The sequence below is a fragment of the Verruconis gallopava genome (genome assembly GCF_000836295.1).
Source record: "Verruconis gallopava strain CBS 43764 unplaced genomic scaffold supercont1.44, whole genome shotgun sequence".
Taxonomy (NCBI): Eukaryota; Fungi; Ascomycota; class Dothideomycetes; order Venturiales; family Sympoventuriaceae; genus Verruconis; species Verruconis gallopava.
The window spans coordinates 89179-101967 of NW_015622180.1; the positions used below are offsets into that span (position 1 = coordinate 89179).

General features: G+C 53.6%; 4 protein-coding genes across 4 annotated transcripts; 1 reads left to right on the forward strand and 3 right to left on the reverse strand.

The window, feature by feature from the left end:
- Positions 1 to 218: 218 nt before the first annotated feature.
- On the reverse strand, positions 219 to 2313 carry PV09_08648 (uncharacterized protein). The gene is made up of 4 exons (XM_016362575.1): positions 2179 to 2313; positions 1973 to 2123; positions 1178 to 1860; positions 219 to 1066 (listed from the first exon to the last, which is right to left on the reverse strand). The coding sequence occupies exons 1-4, from the start codon at positions 2235 to 2237 to the stop codon at positions 919 to 921; spliced, it is 1041 nt and encodes a 346-aa protein (XP_016209588.1). The 5' UTR covers positions 2238 to 2313; the 3' UTR covers positions 219 to 918.
- A 207-nt stretch (positions 2314 to 2520) lies between these two features.
- Positions 2521 to 3668, reverse strand: PV09_08649 (uncharacterized protein). The gene is made up of 2 exons (XM_016362576.1): positions 3331 to 3668; positions 2521 to 3226 (listed from the first exon to the last, which is right to left on the reverse strand). The coding sequence occupies exons 1-2, from the start codon at positions 3538 to 3540 to the stop codon at positions 2972 to 2974; spliced, it is 465 nt and encodes a 154-aa protein (XP_016209589.1). The 5' UTR covers positions 3541 to 3668; the 3' UTR covers positions 2521 to 2971.
- A 49-nt stretch (positions 3669 to 3717) lies between these two features.
- PV09_08650 (uncharacterized protein) lies at positions 3718 to 5746 on the forward strand. Its single transcript, XM_016362577.1, has 2 exons — positions 3718 to 4137; positions 4212 to 5746. The coding sequence occupies exons 1-2, from the start codon at positions 4025 to 4027 to the stop codon at positions 5419 to 5421; spliced, it is 1323 nt and encodes a 440-aa protein (XP_016209590.1). The 5' UTR covers positions 3718 to 4024; the 3' UTR covers positions 5422 to 5746.
- Positions 5747 to 7385: 1639 nt separating this feature from the next.
- PV09_08651 (uncharacterized protein) lies at positions 7386 to 9265 on the reverse strand. Its single transcript, XM_016362578.1, has 3 exons — positions 8330 to 9265; positions 7958 to 8227; positions 7386 to 7899 (listed from the first exon to the last, which is right to left on the reverse strand). The coding sequence occupies exons 1-3, from the start codon at positions 9117 to 9119 to the stop codon at positions 7826 to 7828; spliced, it is 1134 nt and encodes a 377-aa protein (XP_016209591.1). The 5' UTR covers positions 9120 to 9265; the 3' UTR covers positions 7386 to 7825.
- Positions 9266 to 12789: the final 3524 nt, after the last annotated feature.

The following is a 12789-nucleotide window of genomic DNA, read 5'->3' on the forward strand; positions in this document are numbered from 1 at the left end:
TTTTTTTTTTTTTTTTTTTTTTTTTTTTTTTTTTTTTTTTTCAAGTTCGTTCGTAGTCTGCTCTTGCAAGTCCGTCTCTCAATTTTTCAATCCGGCGCAGGCTCTATATGCCACATGAGTTGCTCACGCCCCTAGGATCTTACCAGCGGGTAACGACGCCGGGTTCGTTCGAACCGTCTCACTCTGCACGTTCCAATGAATTCAATGGATGCATGCAAATATCTTGCTGCACGAGTTGCAGGAACGAAACATAGCACGAAACGTCGGGGAGGTTCGCATGCCAAAAGCAGCACGCTGCGGCGATAACTTTGCTCTGAACTCGTATTCAATTTGACGCCGTCCGTGCCATGCTTCTATAATGTGAACTTGGACGGCAACTTTGTGCGCACTAGGCCCTTCGGTCTTCCGAACAGACTTTTTCCCCATTTCCTTCGCCGTGTCCGTCTTCGCACCGTGGTGCATCCTCAGAGCCCCGTATAAGCTTTGGGCAATGTGTGACATTCCACCTAGGCATTTTGGTCTGGGCCATAGATACACTCATCTCGTACATGGCCGTTTCTTGCACCGTATGTGTTCGTTAAATTAAAAATAATTGAAGAAGAAAACAGGGTGTGTCTTAAAGCTTCTTTGTTGTCGCATTTGATCTCTCTATGCGGGTTTCTCTCAACACACATGTATGTGCCGGTACCTAGTCTAGCGACTCGCAATTGCGAATTTTGAACATGTGAATCGGCCGCTGTTGATAGCTATGGCCTGGTATCTGGTTCCAAGATCTTTCACACATAAAAACGCCCAGTCCGTAGTTGTAAATACCCGTCCAGTTCGTTGAAGAATCCTGGACAGCTTTCCAAGTAATTTTTTTTTCGTCTCCTTCGAATGTCTGGCCATCTTAGACCTTGTATATGTATATACATACTCTCACGCAGAGTACGTCTGCTTCGGGTAAGGATAGCTTGGACCCAGTTCCTGAATGCTCAATTTGGCAAGCCACTGGCCCATATCCACGCAGGTAGCCAGGTCCTTGCCTTGTACGATGCCAGCGACAAAGCCTCCGGCAAAAGCGTCGCTATTTTAATTTTCGAGTCGTCAGCATACGTGCCATCCAGTTTGAATGTTGGTTTTGTGTGTGTGTGTGTGTGTGTGTGTGGGAGAGGAGGAGAAAAAACAAAAGCCTTACCCGGCACCGTTGGTGTCGCAAATCTGCTCCTTCGCGATCGCATGTACAGGATACTCATGCACGACCACCTCGCCGTCGTGGGCCTGCTCCGCGACGACGGTTGGCTCCGTGCCCTGGGTGATGACCACGTATCGCTTTCGCTTGGTGTTCTTCTTGGGCAGGTTGACCAGGTGCTTGGCAATGTCCTGCACCGTCGACGTCTCGGGCAGGCCGTGGCTCTTCGCCCAGGCCTCCGCCTCCGTCTCGTTGCCGATCAGATAGTCCCAGTACGGGCTGGTCTGGTCGAGCTGGTCCTTGAAGAACTGCGGAATGAACGGGGCGCTGAGGTTGAGGACGAAGATCTTGTTCTTCGCAGCGGCCTCCTCCGCGAGCGCCATGATGGCGGGCACGCAAACCGTCAAGTGGTAGCCGCCGACGTAAAACACCTTGGCCTGCTCGGCCAGCGCCCAGATGTGCGGCTGCTGCAGGTGATCGAGCTTGTAGCAGTTGGCCGCCGCCAGGTCTGTGCACAAGGAGCGGTTAGAACCCGTGATGACGACGCCGCAACGGCCGGTGGGATGTTCGTCGTCGACGCGGTACTCGACCCGGACACCCTGTCGCTCCGACTCGGTCCGCAGCGTGTCCGCGTATTCGTCCTTGCCAACGCAGCCAAGGTAGACGACCGACTTCTCGGGCAGGATGTACTGTCACCCAATCAATACTTTAATACTCTCTCTCCCTCTCTCTCTCTCTCTCTCTCTCTCTCTCTCTCTATCCATCTCTACGCAAGCCAATTTTGAAAAAAGCGTTGCTTACCGCGGCACCCCGAGCCGTGTTTTGCGCGGCACCACCGGGGATGAGCTTCGCATCGGTCTTCAACAGATCCTCGTACAGACCCATGTGCTTCTCTTCGGCAAGGATGGCATCGTTTGGCTTGAGGTCGTACTTCTTCAATAGCTCCTCGTTTCTGTTTCACGGTCAGCAAACCGTCCTCATTTTCGAGCAGGAAAGAAATGCCTTGCCCTCCTTGGATGTCAAGCAGTGGATTTTCGAGACAAAGGAGCTCGTAATTCCCAGCCATCCTTACTTTGCGGTTCTCTGTCTTTGGTATGGATATTTTGTTCCTTCTGCAAGAGTTTCTTGTACGAAGTTCGGCGTTGTATATCAATCTGCGAAGAAAAATAACATGAGCCTGCCGGTTTCGGAGTGCGGGGTGTGCCTTGCATCAGGTACTTGCTGTGCTACGCAGCCAAAGTTAGAATTGACGCCGCCTACCAAAATAAAGAGGTAAAAGGAAAAACATAAAATAAAACCTGGCGCAGAGAATCGTTTCTTGTGCGCACTGATGATTTATACGTCGCGAATGGAAACAGTCTCTAATTCGTGTTTTGGTCATTATCTGGAGTTAGGCAACGCCTTGTACATAGGTTTGGATCTTAGCAGAGCCATCACGGACAAAAATAATTTACACGTTTTTCCGTATCAACGTCTCTTGGAAGCATTCAAGGCAGAGCGTACATACATGCGCTGTTGACTCTGACGGCATAGCTGCGGTTCCTTCCCGGCTCACTTTCTGCCTCTGCCTTGTGCGCTGGACTCCGTTTTCTCTCCATTCCCATATGCAGAGTACGTCCAGTGAGGACGACTGGACGTTGTTCTTTCGCAACAGACCACCAAAATTAGCCGTTGCATCAGCTCCCCAAGTCTGCACCCGGGAAAGGCATTTGATTTTGTCTTCCCAGCTTTGAATCTGCCAGGAATCCAAGGAAGCCCGGTTTTCATTTGCAACACGAACACGACGCAACCGACGCCCCTTCAAGTCCCGTTGACCATCTTCGCGGCATCGGACTTCTCTATCTCAGCCATCACCACGTCAACTATCCTCTTGAATCCAGCGATCTCTTCGTCGGCGTCCCCTCCACGGCCGGCACCGGCAAAACTCATTGAATTGCCCACGTACGCGGGCTTCCCCGTCTTGCGAGCGATCGTCGACGCCATCCTGGTCGCCAAATCTAGCGTCCGGGTCTGGCTGTAAAGCGGAGTCGTGAGAGGCGGCGACGAAGGGTTCCGCTACACAGCGTCCGCGTTAGCATCAAGATTCAAGAGCAGACGCATGTAGAAACGAACGGTTGGAGGGGAGGGGGAGAGGGTGGCCAATCGACGTGGTCGCATACATTTGGGATGGCGTAAACAAAGCTTCCCAGCGGACAGCTCGTCGGTGCAGCATCCGTTTCCGACGTGGTGAGGAACAGCACCGTGTTCGTCCTTTGGACGGTCAGGTGGAGATGAATTCGGATCGATGGGGCGTACGGCAGCGGCAGAGACAGCTGTGTTGGCGCAGAAATAAGCTCACTCGACCCGCCAACCGACTGGTCTTCTGCCATTGTGCGAAGCGAGCTGTCTAGTGCAGCGGAAAAAATTTTTTTGTGCAGCCGGACAGGACGGCCTTGTGGTGAGCAACTTCAAGCTTGGACGCAGATGTCGCATATACAGTATCTAACTTATGGAGTTGTAGGAGCTTTGACCAGTTCTCAGAAAAAATTGGGTCGGGTCCGGGTCACGCCTCGAGCATGGCGGCCTCTTTGATTTCATACCGTACCAAGCCAAATTTGTTTGCTGTCTTGATCGGCCTTTCGACAGGCTTTCACGCATCCCTGTGTTTTGTGTGACGTGTGTATAGAAAAGCACATCGTTGGCAGCATCATCATCATCATCTTCGCGATCATTACACTCGCCGTGTGGTATATCGTTGCGTCTCACGTGTCACACAAAAATTCAACTTACGACAGCCGCAAACCCCCTTTTTTGTTCAACCCGCCAGTCACCTGGGACTCGGCATCAAAAGAGATCGGAAGAAATTTTCAAGACATGCAAAGCGACGGGCCTGTGGAGGGGTACGATCGCACATCGGACGCAGAGTTCGATCCGCTCGCCGACCCCGAGGAACGACGCGTCTTGTACGCAGCCATCAATTCGTTCCAGTGCGTTTCTCATTTTCCAGCAAAAAGTCTGGCCGCATGTATATATGTACACATCTTTGCTCACATAGCCGCAGCCGATACCGTGAACAGGCGCATTTCCACGTCACGCACAAGCGTCGACAAGCGTTTTATGCCTTGCCGCAGAAGCACTGGCAGCTTCTGTCCGCTCCGCCTTTCAACCTGCTGTCGACGCTGGAGGAGATCGATCATGCCATTGAGGTCAACGCCAAGATAGCCGAAGCCTTTGTCGCGAGCGGGGTTGCCATGTACGGCCTGGACGAACCTCCAAACGAGCCGCCGTACAGCCATGCCGAGTCAGAGGGTGAGATCAGTCACTCGACACGTGCAGATTGGCAGGGCCCAGCGCTTCCGCACGATCAGGAAAAGGCTCACAGCACGGTCAAGCAGCTGTACCGCGATTGGAGCGCCGAAGGCGCGCCCGAAAGACGTGCCTGCTACGATCCGGTCATCGCAGCTCTGGACGAAGAGTACAAGTCCATCCCTCGTTCGCAGCGAGGGGTCGTCCGAGTGCTCGTTCCCGGCGCTGGCCTCGGTCGCTTCGTCTACGAAGCAACCAAGGCGGGCTACGCTGTGGAGGGCAACGAGATCTCGTACCATCAGCTCGTCGCGTCCAACCACATGCTCAACCACACCACGCATGCCGGGCAGTACGAACTATATCCTTGGATCCACGGTTTCTCCAACCACGTCAACAGGCAGGACCAGCTGCGTAGCGTTCTCGTGCCAGACGTGCACCCTGCCACGGAGCTGCAGCGCGTCGCCTCGCAGTCGGACATCCACCCTTTCGAGCGAATGTCCTTCTCCAGCGCTGATTTCTGTGTCGCGTACAAAGAAGCAGACGCGAAGGAGACATTCGACTCCGTGGCAAGCATCTTCTTCATCGACACCGCCCCGAACGTGATCAAATATGTCGAGGCTGTGCGCCACTGCTTGAAGACAGGCGGCGTCTGGATCAATGTGGGTCCACTGAAGTGGCACTTTGAAGGTTCCGCGGCCTACAGGAACAAGGGACGAGGTGAGAGCAGCGCTAACAAGCGGGAGACCCGCGGTCGACTTGGCAATGTCGCAACCGATGAAGGGATCGGCGACCCTGGCTCTGTAGAGCTGGCGGAGAATGAGGTGATGGCCCTTCTAGACACCATGGGCTTCGAAGTGGAAAGACACGAGACGATGCAGATTAGCACCGGATACATCAACAATCCCAACAGCATGTGGCAAGGGGTCTACTACCCAAGCTTCTGGGTAGCCAGAAAGCGGAAATAATGACGCATGGCCAGAAGCATTGCGATGTTACTGCTGCCCGTCGGGTGAGAATGTGGGCAAAAAGCCTGCTCCATTCATTGGTTTTGCTTTTTGGGGGGTTGAGAGGGCAGCGTACCTCTCCGTACTCTGCACCATATTATTGGCCTGGCAGCATTTGCAGCCGCAACAGTAGGTTGCTGAGACGCAAATGAGGGTTTCGTAACTGTTCCTCCTGGAACACGAAAAAGAAAATTACGACATGGGGCGTGTGTGCATGGTTTTAGTCAAGCAAATAGGCGGCGCATCGAACATGGTGTGTGGTGAGTGGGTGGCTCCCGTATGCTCGGGAAAATAATGGGGGAAGGGAGAGAGGGGGGGGGGGAACCAGAACTCGTCTCGTCAAGCTGGAGGGAGGTCCGTCGTGCCGGGAGCAATCACCATACGTTCCAGATCTGCAGGGAGTGAGCGCCGTGGCCTTGGAATTCCGGATGAAAAACAATTGGACTCTGGTCCGTAATTCGCTTCGCCGATCACTGCTTTTCCTCATACCCAGAATCCATGTAGGACAGCTGCACCAGCAACCCCCGGCCCTTGCTTCCCACCCTCAGTCCAGGGGTTACAATAAGTGAACACCACCCATCTGGTTGAAATTAAAAAAAGTAGTGTCATGGAGACAACACAGTCGACCGTCAAGGGTTGGGTTAGGTCACAAAAAGGAACAAGTGCACTCCTTCCTCCCCGTCGTTCTCATTTCCCGGTTTCCGGGAGAGGACGACATGATTGCCAAGGGAAAAAAAAAAGAAAGAAAAAAGAAGAAAGAAAGGAGCTAATAAGCAAAAGGTTCAATTAACGTAGCCCAGCTCCTGCTTTTGGCACGATCGCGCGCACCTTGGGTCCGATTTTTTTTCCTTTTTCTCCCAAGGGAATGGGCTCGTATCTGCAAGATCCGTTGCTCTCGATCTCTTAACGCCGCGCTGTAAGTGGTGATGTCTTAGATAAAAGAGGGGGGAAGGGGGGGGGGGGCTGACTTATTACCGTCCAGCCGAGATGGTGGGCTTCTTTTTCTCTACCCTCCTTGTTAAGGGGAGCTCCACAGGCTGCGCAAAATAGCCAATTTAGCGCAAAGCTCATCGCTCGGCTATCTCGATCTCGCGAACGAATCGACACAATCAGACACAAACGTTTCTTTTTTCATCTCAACCTTTCCGCGGACCCGGTTCCATGGCGTCGGGTTCACACGCAGCCAACGTAAAGCCCCAAGTGACAGGCGATGACAGCCTGGATTCCGAACTCGCCTTCCAGAGCGGGGCGTTCTGGCCAAGTTCGACACTCTCGCGTCGCGGAAACATGATTTGAGGCTTTACGGAGATAATCTGCCGGGGAGAAAAGAGGGGGGTTGGAGAGGGTTTAGGCGAAGACCTACTGACGGGTTTAGAAGAAAAAATAAAAACACAAGAAAATCAACATCAAAACGAAGGAGGCAAAGCACTCAGCTAGGTGGATGGATGGATGGATGCAACAGCAATAATGGAAGGCGTCATCTCGCTTCCCTCGCTGGACCAAATTCACTCGCTCTTGCCCTCTCTGTCCTCACCAGGCGCTCCTCCTTCGCCTGAAAAAAAAAATAACAGGAAAAAGAAAAAAAAATTGGGCTGACATGAAGATGAGGTGACTGCGGCCCTGTCGTGCAAGGTAACACCGACCGGCCCGCATGGAAGCTCGCGTGATTGTGCAACTTCATGCCCTTTTCTTTTCTTTTTCTCCTTTTTTGGTTTTCTTGGTTATCGACCCTCAAGCGAACGGGGCTGTGCTCATGGGCTCCGTGAGAAGCTTGCATGCCACCGGAAGTGCAGCCCGTTGGTTAGGAATAGCGAAGCTTGGAAAGAATAAAAAAAAAATCAAAAATGCTCTTCTCACATTCCTGTTATGTGCTGCGCCATCTCCTCGGGAGATGGGAAAAACGAGATGACTGCCGGTCGAAAACAATACAGAAAACAGGTTATGGTGTTACAATCCAAGCGGTTGAGCGAGCTTGAAGTGCTTACACGACAAATCGTTCCGGAGCGTCCTTTGTCATACATTCCCCCCCACCCCTTTCTGACATTATGCCCGACAGCAGGACTTTCTTTTTATTTTTCCCTCCCATTCTTTCGCAGTGGAAAAAACTCCAGTCATGCTTTCCCAATGATCCTATTCTTTGCCGTAAACTTATTGTAAAAACATTGCCCCGTAATCATGACTGCAATTCGCATCCATGCCGTAGTTGTACATTAAATGGAGAAAAATAATATCCTGCAGAGTAATTCATGCTCTTCAAATACCAGTTATGAATCAAGTCGTATGTACACCGCATGGCGGAGGAATGAAAAAAAAAAAAACAGGCCTGGTCTGAAAAGGCTGAAAATGCCTGGCTCTTGACCGTCTTTCATCTTCGAAGCTGATTGGAGTTTGATCGTGATGCGTCATAATCCTCGAGCAAGTCAAGACAGCTGTTCAGGACTGCAGTCACACATTAGCCCAGTCATCTTGTAACAAATGGTTGAGCCAAGAAACGTACGCGATATGATGTCCTCTTCCCAAACTCCCATTTGATAATCTACCAGGCCATGCTTTTCCATGAGATCGCAAAGTTCAACCAGTTCCTTCCCCATCGACTCCATCTGATGGCTGTCCATCATTGTACGTGGAGACTGAGGTCGTTGCCCCGTGTCGATCATGTCGACGGTCATGTCTCGCTGCGTCTGCAAAGCAGAGAGCCACGCAGTGTTAAATTGCTCCCAAAGTTTGAGTCGATCGGCGTGCAGTTGCTCGTCGTCACGCACTAGTCCTACAGTCAATCTCAGCCCCAATTCCAACTTGTGCGCCAAGGAAGAGAAAATGATAAAACTGATTCTTTTTTTTTTTTGAAAAAAAAAAGAGAAAAACTTACCCAAAGCTTCTGCGTTGCCCAGTAACCATTCCGAGATAGAGACTAAAGAGTTACCCGCCTCCGTCAATCTGCCGTCTCGTATGGCTTCAAATGTCTTCTTGAGCTCAGTCTGGTACTGGCTGTAAGCCGCCTCCAGCTCACTCACGGAGAAACCAGACTGTCCGTAGCCACTCTGCGAGCCTTGATGTGCGCCCGTCATGCCGTATGTGGACTGCATCGATTCGCGGGTCACCGAGGGTTGAGAACCGTAAGACATTTGGGAGTATTGCGTCGAAGGGTTTTGCGTTCCCATCGCAGCGACTGGTGCGCTTGTCGGGCCACCTTCTCCAGCGGCATAGTATGGCTGTGCGACGCCAAATTGATTGGGAAGGACGTCGAGCGCAGCCGTCTGGCGCGGTTGCTGATACTGTTGCACACTCTCATACGGCGACTGCGACGGGGCCGACTGCTGGCTGGGCACATTGTAAATCATGTTTGAGCTGTACTGGCCGTAAGACTGGGACTGCCGCTGGGTGTCTTGGCTGTACTCTGACTGATAGGAGATCGAGCCTGGGGTCATGGAAGAGCCGGCAAAGGAGCTGCTCTCCCCATAACCGTAGCTGTAGCTCTGAAGGTTCCCGCTTCGCGCTGTGGTTGGTGCCGAGGTTGGCGACTGGATACCCAGCTGCGTCGACCGAAACCTGTCCGGCACGCTGGTTGCTGGGTATTGTGACGAAGCCTGCAGGAGTCCCTGCTGGCTTGAGTATCCTGAAGGATGGCTCTGTCTGCGTCGAGGATCATTGCTCTCCATCACCTGGGAGCGGCCCTTTAGACTTGCTATGGGCCCTTCCAAGGCTGACCGATGCGCCGATGGCGAAAGAGGCGGGGTTGCATAGACGATAGCCAGCTTTTCGACTTTTTCGAGGGACCTTTTTGAAGAAAAAAAAAATTCGGCAGTTCACTTGTTCTCGCGCCGGGTGGAAGCCGTCAGACTCGTCTCTAGGCTTCACCTGGGTGACTCCAGCACAAACGAGCCTCTCTCTGAAGCCTGGATCGGGCCAATTCGAAGGAACAGCGCAGAGCTACCTGGGCACTGACGCCGGGTGTGGACAGAAGATGTGGCAAATGTGGATGAGGCTGGTTGAGGATGTCGAGAAAGACCGGGCTCCAGTCAGGCTTCAATGTGGACTTGTGCTGGATTTGGTGGTGGAAGGTCAGGTGTTGCGTTTCGGGCAGAAAGCAATAGAAGAGCTGGTGGAAGCTTTGTGGTGGGTGGGGAGGCCGGGTGGGGGTAGAATGGATGTGTGCGCGTGTGGATGCGTGCGTGTTTATGTGTGCGTGTGTGTGTGTGAGTGTGTGTGTGAGTGTGTGTGTGAGTGTGTGTGGGCAGGTTGGTGAGTTTGTGTAGTTGTGTGCGTGTGGGTTCGTGCCGGACGGCAGACTCTTTACAAGAAAGACGATGGGAGTCGAAAAAAAAAAAGTACAGGACGCTTTCGAGTAAAAGAACCGATCGAATGAGGCTTAAAAAAAAATAAAAGAGCGACCGCACTGGCTGGAGGTTTCTTTGGGACAAATGATTGGAACGTAGAAGACGTTTCCGCTTACAGAGGGGTCGCAGATGAAGTGTTCGATCGGACTGAGCGCGTCAGCAGTCGAGCAAGTTATGAAGTCGCTTTGCTTCGAGGATGTTCCTGGCTCCAGAGGCAACGTGAGGCGTGGAGCGAAGCGTGTCAATTGGCAGCGATCGGGTAGCCAAGCTGGCCGGGATAGAGGTATAAAGCAACGACCATCAAAGTCGTAACGGGGTCAGGCCCTGGTCTCTCCCAAGAGGCACGGCTTGGTCCAGGCGTGAAGTGCTCGGGCAAAAATGAAAAAAAAACGTGCAATGACGGAGGGAGGCTGATATGATTGCGACGGGCTGGAGGCCCGAGTGGTGGGTTTTAAGACAAAGCGCGCGACAGCGCTGTCAGAAGAAGAGCGTTAGCAGACAACTCGCATTGGTCCGAAAAAATGAAGGGAATCTTAACAGCAGGTACTATAGATCGGGCATGGGACACACCTCTCGTCTCTTTTTGGCTATCAATGTCTCTCTGGACAGCGTGGCGATCACAATTGGCCGCGGGAGGTGGATCTAATGCAGAAGGAACTGGACTTACCGATGGGTACGTGGGTTGCGCGCAACGGGCTCCAAGATCAGCGAGGGTCTGGAGATGAGGCTCGGTTGGATGCCATGTACGAAGAAGACGGACGTGCTGGCCGGTGACAGGCTGGCGATTGGTGGTCGTGGTTGGTGGCAGAGGCGAGGATCGGGGAGGGAGACGGGGGGATCGGTCAGATGGTGCGTGGTGGTGATGGATGGAGGTGCTGGAGGCAGCGTTGGGGAGAGGAGGTAGTTTGGAGATGGTGGCTATGGATACGACGACAACGGTGGATGCGACGGGCTGTATGTCGATGTTGGTTGGGCGACGACAGCACTGGCGACGGGGAGCACGAGCGCCGTCTTTTGCGTCTCTCGCGCCTTGCGGGCTCTTTGGGTGTGTTCAAGGGAAAACCGGTAATGTACAGGCCTAGTGTCGGCCACAGATCGGACACGGCCAGCAATCAAGGCAAGGCGGTACAGGTGCTTGCGGACGCTGAGAAACGGCCCCAGCACAGGTCACACTCTGCCCGTTTCCGAGCTCCCTTTGGCTCTCTATGTAAGCCGGGCAGGCAGGCAGGCGGGCAGACAGACACACAAAGCTGGGCTGGGACGGATGGTGGGACTGTATGTGAAGTGGGCGAGCGAGAGAGCGAGCGAACGGACGGGCGAGAGGGTTAAGGGGATTTGAGATGCAAGTTGGACGGAAGTGCAAGCAGAAGCAGGCACAAGGGAGGCAGGTCAAGCCAACCAAAGCGACGCGAAACAGGCGTGCAGACGTTATTATACTTCAGCACGAACGAAGACGGGAGGGAAAGATTGGGATGGCGGAACAGCACGCCGTCACCACCAGAAAAACGGAGCGAGCGCAATGGTCGCGGTGTCTTGGTGGGAGCGCACATGCACTTGCACATGCGCTGGCCCATCACACGCCCACTCACTCCTGCGTCTCTGTGTCTCTGAGGGGGAGAGAGAAAGAGTGTGTGTGTGTGTCTGTCTGTGTCTCTCCCCCTCTCTCAGCGCGCCTGCGCTCAGTCAAGCACCCGCCCGTGTGGAACGGACTAGAGAGTGGGAGAGGCAGCAGCTGAACAGCGCGGGGAGGCGCCCGGACTGATGTCATGCCATGATGCGAAATTATATGCATTGCTATTCTCATTCCCGGTTCGTCCACGGCCCTCATTGGGCTCTCCGTAGTGCAGGAACTATTTCACAAGACAGCCAGGACGCCGGCGCACAAGCGCAGAGCATGACCGAGCACAGCCCTAAGAGTGTCAGGAAACAATGAAAGAAAAGAAAATGAAAAAAAAAAAAAAATAAAACCAATAGTGCAACGGCAGCAGCAGCAGGCTAAAAGTTAGCAGCAGGACGTGTAGCAGGAAACCCAACAAGCGTCGTTTGAGATCTACGGCGCAATCATCAGATTTTGGGCTGACTGTGGTTGGGCCCCATGCCGACGCCACACAGGTTATTGGCATAATGCAGCCCATGCTGGAAGCCTTGCTCTCAGCTGCCCGACCGTGCTTTTTCGCACGGCGCAGGAAAAAGGAAGAAGAAGAAGAAGAAGGAGAGGAAGAGAGAAGAGAATTGCACAGAGTGAATGCGGGAAACGACGCAAGAAGGAGACCCGCTGTGCACATACACGCACGCATAGTTCTCGGCGACGCGCTCACAGGCGACGAGCGCCGGCGCCATTCCACACATCGTACACGCTCTCTCTGTCATCTGCTGTCCTTCTCCATCTCTCCTCTCCACCATGGACGCAAATCGGTTTATTCCCCCCCCACCCTTGCAAGAAAAGCGAAGAGAAATAAAAGCGACCCGATCAAACGCGCCCAATTTCTGCCCATGATTCAAACTGGAACACGCCGACATCAGGTCACATTTGCGACGACGACGACGAAATTGGGTCGCTAAGATCTCCCAACGACCCTCGCAGCCTGCGTTCACGCATCCCGTGCGCTGCTCCCTTTCGTAATCAAGCTCGCCATGTTGGCGAACCGCCCGGCCGGGCTTGCTTTTGCCCTGCGTCCCAGTGCCAAACCTGCTCGCGCGTCGACACGCCGCAGCCCCGCTGTTCGCCAGCCGGCACAACTGCCACTCGTCCCTCCATCGTCACGAATTCTCATCGCTCATCATCACCATCACCATCGTCCGGCTGTCACTTGACCGTCGGAGCCCCGGCGTCCCGCCGTCGTAAGTCGACACCTCCGTCACTTTTGCCGTGACCGGGCAGGCTCTGGCAATCGAAGCGCACCCGCGCCAACACCTGTCAGAAAGCGCCCTGCCGCGCTCTGCGTCCGCATACACACGGACGCAGACACGCACACAGCTCTCCGGCTTCACC